General features: G+C 37.4%; 1 protein-coding gene across 1 annotated transcript in view; it reads left to right on the top strand.

Annotated features, from left to right (window-relative positions):
* Window positions 1-21,174, top strand: part of SLC9A9 (solute carrier family 9 member A9) — a gene marked incomplete at its 3' end in the record, with an annotated part of 204,786 nt that overhangs the window by 135,221 nt on the left and 48,391 nt on the right. The window contains exons 13-14 of the mRNA XM_082003926.1: window positions 11,304-11,352; window positions 17,084-17,163. Coding sequence (XP_081860052.1) covers window positions 11,304-11,352; window positions 17,084-17,163 — 129 coding nt within the window. The remainder of the gene's footprint in view (window positions 1-11,303; window positions 11,353-17,083; window positions 17,164-21,174) is intronic.

The following is a 21,174-nucleotide window of genomic DNA, read 5'->3' as shown; positions in this document are numbered from 1 at the left end:
TTTTACTTGAGTTGGACGGAATTAGCAGAATTGAGAGGCTTGTAGCCACAGTTGAATTGCTAACAAAAGGAAAAAGCTAGCACTGACATTTGAAACCTTTGCTTTCCCAGAATAAGTATTAGCAAATGCAAAATAAGCGCCTGATATTTCCTAAATTCTTCTGAGTACAACATGACAACATAACGCAAACATATGTATATAAGTTGAATTTCACCTATGTTAGGGCACCAGACCTGGGCTTCTGGATCACTTACATTCCACTGAAGCTCTTATTCTCTCCAAATTAACTAATTTATTACCAATTCATACATATTTAAAGATGTAAGACTACTAAATTCAAGAGTAAGAAAACCAAGCCTAACATTCGTATTCACTGACTTTCTGAACTCTAGAAAGGGACTTTACATCCTGTGAAATAAGGTCAGTTCCTATAGTTCTGGATAAACACAGTAACTAAGGTAAAAGAACCTATCTTTGTTGCTGCTGTTGTACAAGTAAAACTCTCTTTCTGTAGTAGAAAGAGTCGGAGAGTCTGTCTGTGAGGACGCACACATGCTCATTTATATCAATAATAGCTTTTGCATTGTTTACCATTGTAAACTGTGTCTACAGATCAGTAATTGTTTTGCAGACAGAAAGTTTTTATATGAACAGCCTTAATATATTATTTGAACAGCCACACGGGATCTAAATGTATTGCCTGAAACTGGTAAAGATGACCACGTTTCTGAAGGAAGGATTATATTGCAAAAGTAAATTTAAAATCAGCTGAAATTATACTGTCTAAACTAAACAGTACAATTATCAGACCAAGGTTACAGTGGGAAAAACAATTCATAAATTAAAAATAACATGGAATGAGATAAATGCTGGCTGATGAAGGGGAGCATACTTTTCCAGCACTTCCATATAGCCAGTCTCTATCAAAAATACTATTATGCTTTAATTTATATTTACTATATCAGGAGCATATAATCTACGTAGGGGAGGGGTTTAATTGTATAGTAACAAAATTAAATAAAAAGGCTGTCTTTTTGAGTCTTTTTTTTATTCTTTGCTATTGAGAAGCAAAGTGTTGTAAAAGAAATTAAAAGTTAAATTTTCTATTAAGTGGTGTTTTAGAACATTGTCTTCACAACTGGCACTACTGTTTATCCTTCTATAATTAAGTGGCTTTAAAGAGTGTTCTGACACGAATGTGCAGAGGTGTTTCTTTGCCATTAAAACTGAAAGGATAGTATTTGTTGATACCACACACAGGAGACAATGAAAATTTTAGCAAAAGTCTACCATTTTAATACATAACATTTTACTCAGTCTGAGACTTTTCCCTAGGTTCTTCCTTTATAAAGCTTGATTTGTAATTTCAAATGTAAAAAGAAGGTGAATGCCCAGAGTTGGCAAAATTTAATGAGTATACATCTGATCAAAAATAGATAACTACAATAAAAAGCATTTTTTCATTTCATAGCAGGTTTTTTCCTATATTTATATGACTAAGTTACAGCTAACTGAGGACTCTTTGTCCTACAATATTTACTTCTAGATGAGGAAACATGAAAAAGTCCTATTAATGCTTACTCGGATTACCAACTGCAATGTATCTACTTACCTCAGGTCTAAAGGCCATTGTGCTGCATGGTTAAGACCCTTCCAAGAATTCGGAAATGCCATTTTGATTTACCCTTTGATAAAACAATTGTACAACATATCTTTGAAGGTATATTCTCCAGTATACCATATATCTGTTTTATACAGCCTTGGGTCAATCAATCCATACAAGTCCTTACTATCATTTCCTGCCATTCGGAGCATTGCTGAGAATTGCTCCCAGTACCAGCTTTATGTGATAAATTTCAAATGTTGATGCGAAAGATGAAGTGCGTGATGTGTTTTTTCCCATGCTGTGAGCCCAGGGAACTTAGAGCTGGTCATCTCATTATTTAGACTAACGCCTCAGGAGCATTTAATGTTTTACTTTGGGTTAACCACATTAGCAATAATGTAATGCATCTACAATGGCCTGGGCTTCTTTCCAAAGCTGTGCTGTTTACGTTTAAGGAAAATAAAGGAACAGACACCTAAAGAGATTCAGAGAACAAATATTTTACTGCTCTAAAAATCATTGACATAATTCACTGGAGGGAACTGTTATTCCTGAGCCAAGAATTAACTAGCCTCATCTGCAGGAAATTGTCAAAATACATCTGAGCAGTTTCTTTTCCTCATACAGATCTTTTGTAAAATCAGTTCTCATTTTTCCAGGCTGACAAAGCTCATTAGTAGTTTAAGCAGGATGCCAACAAAACGGCCTAATTTCTGACTTTTGGGGGTTTTTTGAAAGCTATATTCATCTCCACAGAGTTCATAAAAGTTGCAATTGAGACACTTGCTATATGCAAAAATGATACTTCTTGTAATGCAGTGGTGTTTCTGTCTTTTTGCATTAACTGAAAATGCATTTTTAATCATGTTCCCGGGGGGGTGGGGGGTGTTATTAATACAGTTTCAGAATTGAGTACAGAGCATTTAATCTGTAGACTTCCTCACAGCATGGGGAGAGGTATAGTAATAATACTGACTTTCTTAAAGCATGTGGAGGCTGACTGATACTGTTGTTTGTGTACTGCCTCTTATTGGAAGGATAAGGAGATGCATTTGTGTCTATACCTGTCCATTTTGCAACATCTTAAGTTAAAGCAAAAAAAAGCACTTGCTGTCACCAATAGTTCCTCCTTTCTGCATGATCACTTGTCCTTATCACATGTAGGCTGATATCAGACAGTTACAGGGTAAAGAGTTTGGATGGGAGGCATCACAGTCACCTCATGACAGCCTTGCCACTCTCTGCTGCCATCCAATACTATTTCAAAAGTTCAACTTTGTTGAGATTTACTGGGTTGGCACTCAAAAGAAATAATCTTATTACTAGCAAAAGAGGTACCAAATCCTGTCCTTTCTCCTAAGTCAACGTGCACCAATGCTATAATACGATATCAAGGGATCCTCTTATTCTAGGAGTCCTACCTCTCATCTGAGACACAAAACACGGATGAAAACTAAATATCAAAATACAGCCTTACTGAGAAAGTGATAATTGCACTGTATATTGCACCTACTATCATGCACATTCCTCATGTCTGAACTTCTCTTGCACTTTTAGAAAATTATTCAAGATTCATTATTTTTCATGTATTATTATTTTTCACTTTCTCTAATCACAATGCAGTATTCCTGAGTGATGTGACCTTGTAATCACATTTTTCTCTAGAGATGTCTGCATCTCAATCGAGCCTGAACATATTTTTTCCAATTTAGAACAAACACAATTTGTAATAATTTTATAGCATTTTTAATATTAAATATTCTACTGTTAGCATGAGAGTTTCATGTTAGAAGACATCTAGTAGGAATAGAGTTATCCCTAACTTTAGATTTGCTGAGGGTTTGGGATTTTTCTGTAGCTGAGATTAAAAACAAATATTTAGAAGTATTACAGTCCTTTCAAGGGTTCTCATCCTTTGCCCATAAATCTATGTCTGATTGTATACAAGTAATCACAGACCTGTTCCATAAGTAAAGAGGGTAACTGAGAAGGGCAGTGACTATTAATTGACTATGGCCATGTAGCCTTATGACACTGTTCTGGACTTTCTGCTCTTCAAAACAAGAGGAAGCTTATAGACAGAATTTAAATGCTCAAAAAGCAGACAGTAAAGCGCTTACCTTTTTCTATAGATTTCAGTTTTTACATAAATGATCTGCATGAAACTATTTCTTTCACTGAGAAAATAGCTGATGTCCTGAGGGGATGATTAATATTACTTCCCATGGTCCATGGTTTTCACTAGCTGTCTATAGGCCACACATTGAAGATATTTAATTGGGCAACTCTTGTGAAGTCCAAGAAAACAGCACTAGAGAAAGCACAGAAAGCAAATTTCTCATGCACTCGCTTCATATCAGAGGCAGGAAACAACTGTGAGTTTGGATCCCTAAAGACCGCACACATGTGCATATATACACAAATGTAACATAGCCTTGCCCTACGTTTTTCAGAATCAAGCTTTAAAACTGGAAGCGCACTGCAACCCGCTGCCTGAATATGAATGAGTCCTGAACAGACTTGCAGCAACGTGCTGTGAGTCAGATCTGCGTAGTTAGCTGGTCATTAGTACGCCACTAGGGCAAAGGAAGCGTCCAGAGCGCGTTTGGCAGAGTCAGTGGGGGCTATCTGAGTTCCATGTCAGTTGGAAAATGTAATTCATGCAATTACTGTGTCTGTGGACATAAACACACAACTTGCATTTCCCATCCAGCTAGATTTGGTAATCTTTGGTGTAACAAGCCTGGGTATCGTAATGAACAATATAACAAACACCTCTTATTCTACACTGAGAATCTACTACAATGATCTTTCCTTAAATCTGAAAACAAGTCCCAGTTTTTTCTTGTTACCACACAGTTCATGTTATTTTGGATGCTGACAGCCTTCATGCTGATTTTATTCCAATTCTATTCACATTCACCGATAGTACTATAAATGATGATTTCTAAAAATTCCACAGAAGTTAAACGATGCTCATTTTAGTCAACTTTAGTTCATATTTTTTAAGCAAGAGGCCTGATGCCTCACTACAGGTATATTCACATAGCACAATGACATTCATAATCTACTGCATGTGCCAGAAGCATTACAGGGACATAAATTACCACTTCTCAGAACTCCTGCACTGGAGCGCCACGCTGTCGTGGATGTAAGACATCTGATATTTTATCTGCCATAGAGGTGTACCTTGTTACTTCCAAGTGACCAAGCTATTTTAGCCCCACTCCCCCGCTGATATCGGGGTAAAATAGGATTAACAGAATAGAGCATCAGATAGCAGAAAACTAAAGATCCAGTTCATCGTTCTAGTTATTATCCACCTAAGTGCATGATGTAAACATAAGCCATCATCTATTTTGAAATTTTAGCATTTTACTTCACACAGCTGCACAGCTGTAAGGAAGTGATCAGTAAAATTTTATGCCGTGACATTATCCACATTTTCACAATCTTTTTGATACTTAAGATCCCATCTAGAGACCAGAACCTGTGGATCTCTTATAAAGCACCTCAGTTCCTTCTTGAATCTTATCTTCTATTATTAAGTGATACACATTACCTTCATGCATCGCAGCCCTTTCTTTACTTGGAAGGCATTTATACAGTTATCATATCAATTTAATTGCTAACTCTGCAACCAAGTAGTTCTCCATGTGTCCACCAAAAATGGTCCACAGACCTTGACCACAGGACTAATGTTTTGCAGTAGCATTTCCCCAAAATATTATTGTACTAGTTTTATGAAATTACAAGTTCAAAAATCAAATTATGGCAACACTTATCTCTTACATGATCCTACAGGTTTAAAATCATACTTTTCATTCTATTTCAGTGTGTTGTGTATATAGGCTATTAGTATTAGCCACATGACAAACAGCTGTCATAACCATTTAGGAAGCATCATTTACCTGATAATTTATATTAATCTTTCTCAGCACTAAATTAAACGGATTTGTTCTTTCTGCAGTGAGACACAAGTGATTATTCTTGCCTTAAACCTAAACTAAAGTGTTTTCATTTGTTAACGAAATCAGCTTGAGCTGAACTTAGAAAATCTATGCTCATGCCATAATTCTCCATGGGATTTATGTCAATCAAAATATTGTACTATAAAAAAAGCAGATGTTTTTGACAGCATCAGTCCACAGCGATAGCAATATGTAGCAGCAATATAGCAATCTAGAAGCAAAAGCAGATTTTAGGTCTCCGTTTCTTAAGAATACACATCACACTTACTGCCACATGGACAAGAATAATGGCCTGAGCACTCATTATTTATCCTGAAGGATTTTAATTTCAATTGTAATGATTTATTAGAGATGGTGAAACAATCTTTTTTGGATTTTTCTCATGTTTCTAGTCTTTACAGCTAATAATTCTGTACTGAATGCAATATGCTGATGATGGATAGCTACAAGCTTCAGATTTATTCATGCAAAAATATTCAAGACTCCTGTTGCAAATGTTCTTTAATGGACATCTTTGAAAATTGGGTTATAAATCACTTACTCAAAAAACCCTTCCTGGTGTGTGCCATTTATTGAGATATAAACTGAGGCTTAAAGACTGTTTCAGTTACAATAAGACAGCTGGTGGAAAACTGAGACAATTGCACTGAGAAGGTAAGTTCTTCCAGTAAAACCTTTGACAAGCAAAGACGCCAATGTTGTTATTAATTATTTTACAGCAGCACTCTTAGGACTCTAACCAAAATCACAGCTCTAAGCTGGATTTTGTACAAACATAATAACGGACGTGCACTTACAAGCTAAATACACAGAACAGATGAGCAATGGGGGGAGGAAGTACTATTATCCCCATTTTGTAGCATGAGGCCAGAAATGGAAAGACGTGCCAGACTTTTCACCTCTTGAATTGCCTTTTTTTCCTCACTGATCTGGAAAAGGAAGTTGAGGTGACATGGCTAATTCTGACAACTCTGTAATATCATGTTCCGTCAGGTTCCTGTTCACCATCATACACTTAGATCAGGGAAGATTGTTACTCATATTAGGAGACATTTCTCTTGTAAACTTTCCCAAGCCTGGTGTTTTGTTCATTAAATCATTAGCTGCATTAAATCAAACACATATAAGCAACTTTCTTGGGGCTTCATTAGTGCTTGAAGTTGCAAGATGTTGGGTGCAACAGGACAACATCAGCAGAACAGTGGATAGTGCCACCACCCATATCATCGTTCCCAGGCCAGTATTTATGGCACTTCTGAGAGGTGTGGTGTGGCATCATCTCCATTTGAGGTGACTGATGAAACCAGGCTTCCCAGTGCTTTGCAGGACACTTGAATTGATCAGTCATTAAATAAAAAGGGGATGGAATGGACCGCATGCTCTCAGGACATGTATTTCAAATAAAAGCAGTTGTGACTGCTTCATCTGGAGCACAGCTAACCAGTGTGAGTACATGGTAGGTGCAAACCAGACTAGGTGGGACTGCAAGCAAGACAACTTCCGTTCTGCAAATACAGAAAGCCTATACAGGCCCAGAAGCAGAACATCAGTAATTAGAATTCAGATTTCAGAGAAATGCCTCTATTTTCAGATTTCCTGGCACCTAAAGTGAGTGAGGACTGAGAATCACACTTGTAAGTATAGACATTAGAAGTTCTGCTCTGCAAGTCTAGATCCTCATGAAGACATGAGTCTATCCATTTTTCTGTGGCTCCGCTGTAGAAAGCAGATGTTTTTATCCTACAGTGTTGACTTTGTGGCAATTTGAAGCGAGGGAATTAAAAGTTTGCAATGCCTGAATAGTGATTTACTACTCTGTATTCCTATTTTGTATTTCTTACTAGCAGTTCCCCTGACAATTTGGGATTTATCTTTCCATCAATTTTCATTTCAAACCACGTAAGAAAAGATATTATCGACTGCTTTGTATTCAGTGACAAATTCGTCCTCTTCTTACCAAATGCATTCTGACTGTTGCTAACAAAAAGGGATGCACTTGATAGCACACGGGGATTTAAATACCATCAGCTGTAAAGGGTACTTCTGCAGACTAATGCACAGTTCCTAGCAATGCTTAGGCCTAATTGCTAGAGACTGGCTGAAGTCACAACCTTCACTTCCAGGTTTTGAATATAGCAACTCTGAGGATTTGATCCAGCCATTATTAAAAAACATAAAACCACACACACACAACCTGAAAAAAAGACCCAAAGGGAAAAGAACAACACAGAGCAGCTTTCAGGATTTTGCATTCCTTCATAGCTAGGGCATTTGAACCTAAGACATTAGTAAAGCCTATCTAAATGCATAGAGTAGAAAAACTCCATTGCAATATAAACCTGATTAAGAAGTCATTGCATGTGTTTTTATGGAAGATAAGTAATCCTAACTGTTTAATGTATAGAATAAAAAGATGCAAAAATATAAAGGCAGAAATAAAAGCATACAATGTTTAAGAAGAGCCAAAAAGAAATGAACAAGGAATAGAGAACAACCAGGAGAGTGGGACAGAAGGATGGAAAAGGGAGACTGCAAGCAGTAAAACAAGATAACAGAAGAGACAAAGTTGGCAGCAAGAAAGGAGGAAAAAAATACTAAGAAAATATTTTTCTGACCTTCCATTAAATCTTCTCATAGAAATGGAAAACTGAGAAGGTTAAAAAGAGAAAGATGTTTATTCAAATATTAACAACAGAGTATTTTATAAAAGCCTTCATAGTAATTTATACAAAATTTAAGTTAGCAAATTCTAGTAGCAATAGTATGAGATCTAGCAGGTCTTTTGAGGAAGTCAAGAATGTAAACTTGAAGTGTATATCTGTACTTAATTTCAGTTGTCTTTGTCTCATATAATTTGTTATGCTTTATTTTTTCAACGCTTACTATTTAAAAATAGCATTTATGTCAAGTATATTAATTATAGCAAACCATGACTTGCAATGCTAGGTGCCTGAGGCTAGGCTCCCAAGCCTATGTTTCGATATGTAATAATTAATTAGCCTCAATTTCAAAACTGACTGAACTGAGTCTGCTTAGTACATACTTAATAAAACGGCTAATGTTCAAATTATTACAAAAATTTAAATCATTTAAAAACTCTCCCATAGAGTGCAAAGAATGATCTGGTCCTTTTTCCAAGGAACTTTAAATCAATAGGTAAGATTTTGCTATGCACACTAATTTCCAGTAGCGAGATACTATTCCTTGAGAAAAACAGCAATTACATCTGACCCCGTGTTTTAAACAAGAGCAGAGACCAGACCAAAGGAAAGCATCCTCTGTGGCATTCATGTGGCACAGAAGCCTTCTTTTCTTTTCCATACGTAGAAAATATAAGACAGAGTGTGATTTCGTTAGACATTTATTGCTGGTTTTTTCTGGCTTTAAATGCAATACCCCTGTTAAGATTTCATGTGAGTATCTTCATATGTGCCATATTATAGTAACCTATTGTTTGCAGAATAAACAAGGCAAAACAGCAAGCTATCTCTGTAACTATAAGGATTAGAAATTAGGCATACAGAGAACATTGAGCATAACACAAATTCTGTGAAACTGTGTAAATCCAGATTTTTTTCTATGCCAGTGGATTCCTGTTGTCAATGTGATTAATTAGTAGTTATATCACTGTTACTGAAACAGTATTACAGCCAGAAACTCTGGTTCTTATTGGTTCCATTGCCTACCCTTTTTCACATTTGCTATTACAGTCCTTTTATTCCTGGGTGAAACGTTTTCTGTTGTCTTAGCTCATTCTATAATAAACGCATCACAACTCCAAACACACAATCAGTCAGAACGGGCAGCTTCTCAACTCCAGTAAGTTCAGAACTGCATGAAGGCTAAATTACTTCTGTCCCAGGAGACTGATTCTTTGAGGTCAAGTCAAGCTCATTAAGGAGAAGAGAGTGTGGGGAAGTTTGTGCTATAGCCTTTCAGCTGCATTTATCATGCATAAATGCTTTGAATTTCTTTATTTCCAGAACTGTGCAGACCCTTAACTATTGTGCTGCTGGTGTATTTCTGTGTTGGCCAAGTAGTGGTGCCGGTGAACACATCTATGGTGAACATAAGCACAGTCTAATAGACAGGGCACGTAATTGCGTTTAGGAGACTGGGATTCTCTTTCTGATTCTGACCTGTTTTATGCGTTTGGGATCATCGCACCTGCTTTTGTGCCATTGTTTCAGCCTTCACAGCCAGCTGTAGTTACGCTGTAACGTAACTACGGTTACATTACACTGTAACGTAACGTTCTACAGCGCGGGGCTGTCTCACACTGCTTAGTCTTACAACGCTGAGCACCGATAACACTCCACTGTTCTGTACATGACAAACAAATCCAATGTCAGAGAGATGGTTAAACCTCCATGTAATGTTTCTTTTTCTTTTCCCATGTAAATGAAATGGAAAATACCTAACTTGCTTTACTCCAAACTAATGAATAGGTTAGTGCCATCAAAAGCTTTCTAGCAATTTAAAGAATGGCAGGACCAAAAAAAAGGAAAAAAACCCATAGCTATTCATTCTGTCTCCTTGTTGAGTCAGCACCAGGATCATTTTTAATAAAAAGATAGAAATATTTATGCCTGAAGGACTCAGATTTGCTGAAGCTCAAGAGCTATGATAGAAACAAACATCTTTTTTCTCTTCCATTCAGTATTTACATATAAAAGGCATCTACTTTGCATATAGTTCCTGTCATTGTCTCTAAGACTGTGTGCATAATATTTACAGGAAAGAATACTGAGGAATGTAATTGTTAAATACTATTTTTAAACTTTTTTTTATGTGTTATTACCAAAAGCAAAAATATACTCAAGAATGAAGACTGTCAGAAAAACAGTAAGGTGGCCTCGAATGAACACCTAGTGAAAGAGCACATTTTGTTTGCATCAGTAAATTCTGTATTAGCTTGGTGGACCTGATACTACGTGGGAGCTTGTGAGGCCCCCTTTTTCAGGGGCTGTTGGTCACCCTAGCTGTGGGCTTCAGATTCTGGTGATAAGAAGGTTCATTATTCATCATTCCCCACTGCTTTCCTTCCTTTCATGAACATCAGCACAACCCTCTGTCATTCAACTCATAACATTCCTCAGCCACATTTCTCCTCGGTTCCAAGTCTGGCCATATTTAAAATATGTCAATACTTCCAGCACGTCACTTTTAGCAGCCAATTTTATTTTTTTCCTGTCCATATTAGTAAAATGCCATCCAGGTTCCCAGCATCTTGCACATCACGCACTGCAATCTCCTCTCCCCTCTGGTTTGCTTCCCCGTACCTTGTGCGCCAAGTGAAGCCCTTTCCAAATGCTATAAGCTATCCATAATGCAGCAGAGTCCTGCAGTCCTATCCTCCACGTGCCTCTCTAACTCCAGTTTCTCCTCAACACCTTTCTTCTGCCAGTAATTAAGGATTTCATAGCACAGGCTAATGACTTGATTGTCTCTCCCTAGATATGGATCAGAGCCAGGGTAAAGATCTAATCTCAGGTGTTATGAGTGGCAGTTAAAAAAAATCTCAAGTTTCCTAAAAACTTAAGAACTTCCTTGATTAAAAAAGTGATCTTAATGTTTTGCCAGGTCTTTGTTCTGCATTTCTCACCTAGTAGGAAATGACTGGCACAAGAGAAAACATTTCTACCCTCAAACCTCTCTAATATACATCAAGACCATAGCCATATGTCTGTGTTTTTGAGTTTGGTTTTGTTTGCTTTTTTTAACAGAGTTGGCATAGATCCAGATGAAGATCTGAAAGCAGATGCTGCAAGCCAGGTATGTCAGGATTTTAGACATCCTTGCTGAATTAGAAACTGTTCAGTGGTTGGAAGATCACATTTGTCAAAAACAGTGCTATAGCAGAAAGTGGTTAAAACAGGGAGGTTGAAAATAAAAAGGAGCTACAAAGTATCTTTATTGTACAAGGTACAAAGAGAGGACATCTATATTTCTCCATGTGCATGCACTCATGAAAATTTTGTAACCAAAAATGTTATAGAGTTTTGAAGAAAATTATAAACAAATGCCAAAATATCCAAAGAAATCTAATAAACAAAATAATAGAAATATTGCCTCGATAAATCCAAATATTTATCACCTTCCAAATGCTGCATTTATGGAAATGAGACATCTCAGAACAATGCTTAATTCCCTGGAATAAAAAAGCAGAACATGCAGTGTTCAATTCTAGTAGGTCAGGTTTCTAAAAATATTTTCCGGTTATTTTTCACATGGAAACCTAAGTACAGAGTGAACTTGATAATTCTAAACTAAAGGAGGCTATTTCACAAGCCGCAGCTGTTCATGTCACTGTCCCTTTTTTGTCATCCGCGTATGGCATCGTTTCAAATGCAGCACCGCCCGCAACAGCGGCAATCTACGGAGAGTCAATACACAGAGACAGAACGTGTGCTTCAGCGCACGGTAAGTGGAACGGCGGCAGACTAGAGAGAAGCAACACTACGTTTGACAAGTTGTCAAAGCAAAAAGCAAAAGAGTGCCTAATATCGTGTTCCTGTTTCTAGGTAATAGCATCCACGCACTCTTTCAGACCGCACAACTGGAACTGCTATTGAAATCACCTCGCAGTGAAATAATGCATAGACATGCATAGTCCAGGCAGAATTTTAATATATCTTACATACCGAGTGTTCTTAACATTTGCACATATCTGAAGGCATTTAGGGTCTCAGCTTTCATAGACACTGAAGGGAATTCAAGTGCCTAATATTCCAAATGTTTCTTTGGGGAAAAAAAAAAAAGAAAGATATTATTAGCATATGACTATATCCTTAGTTTTACAACTCAGTCACTATTAAAAGGGCTAGCACAACACTCCATGGCACCATGCCAAGATACTCATTCATTCTGAGTCTGAGGAGACTAATCACGAATATCACTCTCCTAAGCATCTTACAATGCCTCTGCCCAAGTTCTGACCAAAGCCAGGACACAGAACCTTAATCTATTCTTGACTGAATTTTAAAGATAAAGCATTTCAGAAATATTCTACTTTGCAGCATTCATGAATTATCAAAGATCAGACAATGCTGAATGCAGTGTAAAAATGACTGAATGCATGTTTTGTGAAAACCTGGTTTCTTCAGAAGTCAACGGGCATCTAATTTTCTTCTTTTATTAAAAATGAAAATAATGTTTATGAATAACAACACATCCAGTGTCCCAACTGTGCCCTGTGAATTGACACCTATCTCTGTTGACAAAACTCAGCAATACAATACAGAAGGCGTAAATAAATATAACACCTTTCATGCCCTATCATGTCCAAGTCATTCCTTATAGTAGTAAATTTTATATTGGAAGACAGTTTTGCTGCTCTGATTATACTTTTCCCTCACTGTGGTATTCTATTTTCATTTTTCTGACTTTTTTTGTATTTGACATCTCAATCTTTTACCAGTTCAGACATCTGTTGCATTTTCTATAGCCTTCTTTGTTTTACCTCGGTACTTATCAGTTATTTACGTCAGGTTATTTCTTTTAATTGTCTCTTTCATCTCATCTCTCATTCCTTTTTTTCCCCCCTTTGTTATCTTTTGTCTTCCCCTTTATTTCTAATATGATGTTTTTAATTTAATTTACCTACTTCTCATTTTTCCTATGATAGTGTGTGTTCCCACTGAAAGGAGTTGCTTTTCTTGCATATATCCCTGGACAAATAAATGCTTCAAGTGCCAGTATCTCCCACTGCCAGTTAAAGCTCTTGCCCAGATGAACTTTAAACCACGTAACAGCTCTCAGTGCCCTTAACTGGAGCTTCGGGGGGATTGTACCAGAAATAAGAACTGAATGTCTTCTCAAGAATAAGATGTTTTAAAGACAGCAAAATTAGAAGAAAATAAGCCTCTAGGCTCCTCCCTACTCAGCCAGAGTACTCGGCCAGAATGGGGAAGCCACAGGGTCTGCTATGGAGTTTTGAATTTATCCCCTCTGTGACCACTCTAACTACCAGGACACAGGACATCTTGCTGTGGGAACCTCTCAGTCCATAACTGTAATGAGACCTGGATTTTTTTAGGGGCAGAAAAAGCCTTAAACACCTTCCACCTCATGAGTACTATGTCAGAGACAATAGCAGCTATATGGCTGCATTACCCTTTTCCTTTTCTGCCTCTTGATCTCTCTTCTTTCCTTCCTTTCCCTAAATTTAATTTTCTCTTCTCTAAGGGAATTAGAGAATTTCCATGTACATGGCTGTTTCTGGACTTCTGATTATGCTTCTTGCTCTACTCTGGAACTGGCTCAACCAGTAATTTCAGCAGTGAACTACCAGCAAATTCCAGTTCAAGTTGTAAGACCTGGAACCCAAGGTTCCTTCCCTAGCAAAAGGTGTAGAGCCTTTTAACGTATAATTAGCACCTGGACTTCACCATATCATAACCTCATCCATCAAAAGCATCTCTCAGTTTCTCTGTGTCAGTCCTGCCTTGCCTTTCCTTAAATGTGTTTATCATCAAATCATTATCACAACATAAGCATAAACAGAAGAAATAATAGCCTCATTAATATTTATTGACAGACTGTCATAACTCAGTTATGAAAGAACTGAATTACATAATATATATTACAGATAATATATATTATTGCATAGAAAATAATATATAAAAAGAAAAAAAGCAGCTTGCTGTACATCACAGAGTATAAACACCAAAAGCTAGCCCTGATAAGCAGAATGCGGGATACATAATCACTAAGCAGAGTTACAAAGTTGATCTATTAAAAAAAGGCAAAAACTTTTATGGCCATGGGCTTTTTAACTAATTTCTCATAAACAAAGATAGTCGATAGCATATTTTATTCAGATGGTTTATGTACCTCAAATTCTGTTATGTTAATCTCTATAAAGACAGTTTAAAAATATATTTTCCACAAGGGTTTTGGAAAAATGTTGTAGATGTAATATTGATCTTAGGAGCAAACTAAGTAGCCTGCAAAACACCTATCAATGTAATCTCTGTCAAACTAATGTTTGTAGTTTATTTAACTATCCCTATGTCTTTATTAGTATAAGAAGGAAATTATTTATACTTTTCCTACCAGTTTCATCTGCCAGCTGGCTGGTGAATTTATTGCAAGTGGTTAATGAGAATAATCTCCATGTGGGTAATTCACAAATAAGAGATAAGAAACATTGGCATTCGCACTTCCTAGAGAAAAACTGTTCTCCAGAAGAGGTGGTGGACTGTCTTCCCTACTCTACATCTCTGAACTGTAGGGAAAGTGAAAAGTTACTTTTTAAGATCATAGCATCCAGGGGCATTCACACTGACATCTCCTGCCATCCCTTGGACTGTACGGTTTATGCGGGAGCCGCACCCACAGATAACTATCCACATTCCCATTAATGCAAAAGCTGGTAACATGACAGATTTCATATACAAAAGAAAGAAAGTGCAACACGTGTCAAACTCACAGAGCTCAAATGAGCCAGAGGTTACAGGCCACCAGAGCAGGTGTGGAACGAAGCAGCGATAAGCGTTGGGGACCTTATAAATGTCTATAAATATCTGCAGGGTGGCTGTCAGGAGGACAGAGCGAGTCTCTTTTCAGTAGTGCCCAGTGAGAGGACGAGGGGCCATGGGCACAAACTGCAGCACAGGAAGTTCCACCTCAACATGAGGAAAAACTTCTTTACTGTGAGGGTGACGGAGCACTGGAACAGGCTGCCCAGAGAGGCTGTGGAGTCTCCTTCTCTGGAGACCTTCAAAACCCGCCTGGATGTGTTCCTGTGCAACCTGCCCTGGGTGATCCTGCCTTGGCAGGGGGGTTGGACCAGATGATCTTCAGAGGTCCCTTCCAACCCCTACCGTTCTGTGATTAGTGCAAGAAATAAAAGCAGGTCCAGGTCAGGACTAGCAAATTCTGGGAGAATTATACTCTGGTATAGACTTTTTTTGTCCATTGCTTTCATACAGGAACATGACTGCAAGAGGAAGCTAGATACACCACGAGTTTGGAAGTTGTGGTGTATTTGGAAATTTGGAAATTGAAAACACCATTATGGCTTCTGGAAAGAGTAACCACCAAACCAAGGACACACAGGCCATTTACAGAGCCCTGTGCTTTTAACTAGCCTTCCTCTGCGTTGCACTCAGCAGCTGACATGTCTACTCCCATGCCTGACCACCTCTTTCTCATCTCTGTGCCTGTCCACCCTAGTCCCTCACTCGCCTTCTTTCAGTGTTCTTTTTCTGACTTAACATAGACCTTATCTGCCATCACACTTCCTGCTTACGTGTTTCAACCCTTTTGCCAATCTGTATCTATCTTGCCAAAATGAACTATTAGATATTAAGGGTTTAGAAGAGTGCTCTGCTGCTCTGTTAGTACCGTCTTCTTCCCTACTCCATCCTCCCCAGCTGCTAGGGGGGACTTGCTGAAATACTCAATTCAGTAACAAGGAAACAGATCCTAAAAATGATATTTGGCCTATCTGGTGCGTTTGTAAGTTCACTGAGACTACCTTTGACATTAACAAAATCATAACAGCTACCATATGGTTTCTATCGCCATATAACCAGTGAAATCAATGTAAAAGTTCCCATGTACAGGTTGGCTTAGAACTAGACCATGCAGTTTTGAGGATCAGATCACTGACATTGTTATCATCATCCAATTTACATGTATGTTAATGTATAATAGGAAATTAAATTTATTATTAGATTAAAACATTAAAACGATTTAATTGGTTTAAAATTGCATAAAGAAAAATATTCCCATTCAAAAACAATCTAGCTCGCAGCAAAACACAAATAAGACAATAATGAAATATCCTTAGAGAACTGGCAATCCTATTCCTAATTCCATCCTGCCACTAATACTTCCTCTAGTATTGATGTGATGCCCAGAGTACGACCAAGCTAGCTGTCTTGGCACAGATGACGGTTCCTAATTTATTACTCCAAATTATGACCCTGAGTAAAAGGACAGACCATCTATCTGCCTGTGCAGCACGCCACAGAATTAGCTTGCAGAATGGAAAGCGGTGTTTTAAGTCTTGTTGACTCAAGTCATGTTCCTCTCCCCTTGGAGAACCACAGAAAGGAAAGTAATATCATAATTATTAGAGTATCATGATCCCTTTGGGAATGACATTTTGTTAGACATACACAAATAGCATCTCGTCTTGCAGGAGTAAACGGACATAATCCCACAATGGCAAATTAAATCAAAATATCATTTTATTGATCTCAGAATATAGTACCTCTCAGCTGCTTAATAAAGTTGGAATCACTAATAAAAGTAAATGCTACACTCTTCCAACAAGTATATATCAATGAGAAATTTGCTATACGATCCAATTTACTCCTGAACTAATTCAGAGATGACATTTGTGAGCCAAAGAAGCTTTTTTAAATTAAAAAAAAAAAGCAATTAATTGTAATTCAGTTTGACATATATTTTTAATATTTTTAAATAATGGAACTCCATGTTTTGTTTATGTTATAAAAATGCTTTTCAATTTATCCATTTGTTTATTTTGCAGAGTGCATCTAACTTGGATAAAAATATAACCAAAGCCGAGAGTGCATGGCTGTTCAGAATATGGTATGGCTTTGACCACAAGTATCCTTTTCTGTTATAAGCCATAGATGATAGTTGCATTACAACTAGCACCTTCAAAATATTTAAGAACCCAACAATGATTATACTTTTACAAAAAAAACAAAGGTCTAATTTATTTTAACATGTTTAGTAAAGAGAAGTTTTGAAAGTTCAAAGAAACAGAAGGTCTAGAGAATCTGGGCAGTGCAGTGGTAGTACATTCCTGATTGAGGCTACGTAGAGTGAGAAGGAGCTAAGAAGCTCTGCCCTATGGTAGTATACAGATAATAGGTTTAAATAAATTATCTTTAAATTCCAGGATAAAACTAATACACAATTATTGATCAGAAAGAGTATAAATTCTGTGTTTGAGAAACCAGGAGGTTGTAGACTGAAGCAGCCCAACAGCTGCTGCCTGTCCACATATTCACAAAGCAGTAGCTACCCAAGAGAAAGTAAAAATACGACAACAGTGGTTTACCCACACCTCTCTCAAACACAGAAAGATGTACCCATTGTGAAGATGTAGCTCCCAGGACTTCCCTGGAGCTTATACTTACTATTCCCCTTTGTGCTTCTATTCACATTCCTACCAAGGCGTATATGGTAGACATGAGTGTCTGATGCTTTATTCTAGAAAGTCTGGTTTCCATGTCTTCTGCATTTCAAGAAAATATTTGAAGGGGTTTTTTTTTAAATATTCTTAAAAAGAACATCCTCCCAAAGCCAAGGTAAAATATACATTCTTTGACACCTATGCTATCACTAATGCCTGTGCAAAGATGGTAAAACTACCATTCTAGTTTATTGTAATTTTAAACTGACTCTGCAAAGGCTTTGCATAGCTATCAGTGAGATCCCATAACAACAATCATGTCCTAAGCCTTTAACAGAGATATATGATGCATGTAAGAGAAGGCCATCTGCTAATTTCCATGCATGCTGGCTCAGGAGCTAAGTAGGCAAAGCTCTACCAGTAGTCTCCATTATTCAGTAGCACATCTAGTGGCCCATTACTCTGCACTACTACCTAGAGATTAATGTTCAGGCTACATGTATGTTTTTCTGATACCAGGACAGAAGCATGAGTTTAAAAAAGAAATGAAAGATACAACAAGGGTAGAGCTAGAAAACAAGGAACAGAGACAGAAGGGAAAGAGAAATCAGTACGAAAAAGTCAGAGAGCAGTATGTGCAAAATGAAAGGACTGTCGAATTCACCAGAAGCACCATTTCTCAGAGGCTACCTGTGCGGTAGAGATCTTTGATATGGGTGTCTGATACTTTATTCTAGAAAGTCTAGTTTCCACATCTTTTACATTTCAAGAAAATATTTGAAGTGACTCTTTTAAAATGTTCTTAAAAAGAACAAATTTATTCTTGAGCGTCAATCTCTCCTCTAGTCAATACATAATCTTTCTTTAGAATTGAGATTTTCAGAGATCATAGCCCTGCCATTATCCTAAAATATATTTATTACAAATAATACATCTACATTTTACTAATCCTGAAAATGTATGCCCATATACCTGCAAAGAATAATGGTTCAACCCACGAATGCTGTGACTCACAGCTATAAGCATTTCTTTGGTATGACTATTTCTGAAAGACATTCTTCTCAGCGAGAGAGGAATTATCCATCCAAACTTTCTTTTGTCTTTCCCTGCCTAATGTTACAAAGCTGTGCTGCTAAATTTAGAAGAATTTATCATGTAGCACAGTATACAAAATTACATAGAGGATTATGATAAAGTTTTCAAAGAAACGATACAGCAAAATAACTATCTACCTGGTTATATACTTCGAAAGCATAGACTGTGACATTTCTATCGTTTGACATTTGCTTTTAGGCATTAACACAAATCTACCCACTCTTCTGGCAGTAACATCTTTTTGCCTATTTATTTCACAAGTGAAAAGAAAGAGGGAAGAAATATCACTGCGGGAATCAAAAAGTTGCTGTTCCTTGCTGTCCTTATGAATGATTTCCACTTAGTTCAGGGGTCTTGGGCAACAGCAACGTGCCACTCTAGGGCAGAACTATACAAAAAAACCCTGAAATTCTGTTTAAAAATAAAATTCTGGATTTATTCTGAAAGAAACAGTAGGACCCTGACCCAAAGCCAGCAGAGTCCAATAAGGGTTTTTTCTTTAAGCAAGTATCTTTGAAACAGGTATTAACACCTAAGAAAAATACACCGTTCTCTAAAATCTAGGCTAAGAAATGTTAATGTTAGAATAATAAAAATGAAGAACAGATCATTTAAGTACTCGGAGGTGTCCTTTTAGATTTTCATCTCAATAATTTAAACAAGGAAAAAGCAAAATAAAAAACTTGAATAAAATTTGATAGTGGGTAAATTCCAGTGAATTTATTTCAACTTCTTTGTTTTTCCAGCTTACAATGCATTATCATTTGAAGCCATAATATCCTACTTAAAGCTAGTGGAAAAGTGAGGGAATAAACAAAAGTATTCCAAGAATTTATCAGGGAAAAAAAACAAGATCTATAACCCAGCACTATGTAAGTGGCTTTATATTGTTGTTTGTTTTTCCAAGGTAGATGGAGCCAAGTTTAGCTAACAAATAAGTAGGTGGAAATTTCATCCTCCAAGGACACGAACCTGTGCGTATAAGGGCAGAGCTCAAACAAATGGCAAGCAAAGTTGTCCCATTCCAGAGCATCCCACAACAAAATTAAAACTTTGCTCCCAGCTTGCAGATATTTGCTTTTAACTCTTCTTAGTCCCAGGACTCTTTATACTTGCTTACTGCAGCAAATATGACTGGGTTTTGCCTGCCTAGTCCCGAGACATCGTATACCTGACTAGAGTTAGAATCCCTCCTCTACCTAGGCCTATATTTCCAGTTATACCCTACCACTGAAAATGAAGGTAAAATTAATATAATAAAAGTGTCTTGTAAACAACCTTCACCTGTTTTTAGAGCTACTTCAGACTAAATTCCTGCAATTGTTTCTGGTTTAACATGATCTTATACAAGGCTTTTTGTCCACCAAGGCTTCTTTCTCTCTCTGTATTCATGTAATTCTTGCTTCCTCACGTGGGGGCATTTTTGCTCTCGCTGGCTGTTCTGTAGCATCAGGAAGATGACTACACTGTTCTCCCAGCTTCCCATGCTGCATGCTGAGAGGGGAAGGACGGATTTTGGATTGCTACACTAAAAGACAAAAGGGCAAAAATAACTGAAACTGAAGATGGAAAAAACAGAGCATAATGTATGTTCTAAGATGTTTCCATGCATAAATGCTCACCGTCTTCATAAGGAGAAGCCCACGTTACATCTTGCAGGATACGTACTTTAATAGTGCACGCTGAAACTTGCACTGAGAAAAAAAAATAGTTATTGCCTAACAGGAAAACATATGCAAGATCACGATAGAAGAAAGAAAGAAGGGAAGGAAGAGGGACGAAGACTTCAAACGCATGGTAAGTTTCTCTGAATACTTACTAAGTGTTAAATTGCAAGACACAAGCCTTGGGCCCACCTGCAGCCAAGATTAATTTTTTCTTTTCTGGCAGTGGGGTGAGGAAATCACATGTGACATTTCTCCAAGACTAAACATGACCTGAGCACTAATGCTGCCTGCTCTGGCACATGTGAGGGGTGAGAGGGAGCAAGAGAGATACAATGACTGTTATTAGCTGGCCAGCACAGACAGGTATTATAAAGTATTGCAACAACAAGCCTACTACATCCTTGATACTGCTCCAAGCTACCAAAAAGCAATGTAGCTGTCTAACTTGCACAGAGCTTTGCTTTTTGAGCAGCTCGCATGCACACTGCCACAAATAGAGTAGGAGGAGGAGACGTTTCTTCCTTACCAATTTCTTTTCAGTTGAAGGAACTAGCATTCAGTTACACTGAATAGAAATAGGAGTCCGGGACAGAGTGAGCCAATTCTCCATAAAGCAACTTCTAAAAGTGTTTCTACTTGAACTGCAGTTATCTATCATTCAGATGTATCCCTTTCAGTTTAAAAAACTGTTGTTTGTGTCCTTTGCACTTACTT

The sequence above is a fragment of the Phaethon aethereus genome (assembly GCF_964289735.1).
Source record: "Phaethon aethereus genome assembly, chromosome: 9".
Taxonomy (NCBI): Eukaryota; Metazoa; Chordata; class Aves; order Phaethontiformes; family Phaethontidae; genus Phaethon; species Phaethon aethereus.
This window is presented reverse-complemented; position numbering and strand designations above follow the sequence as displayed.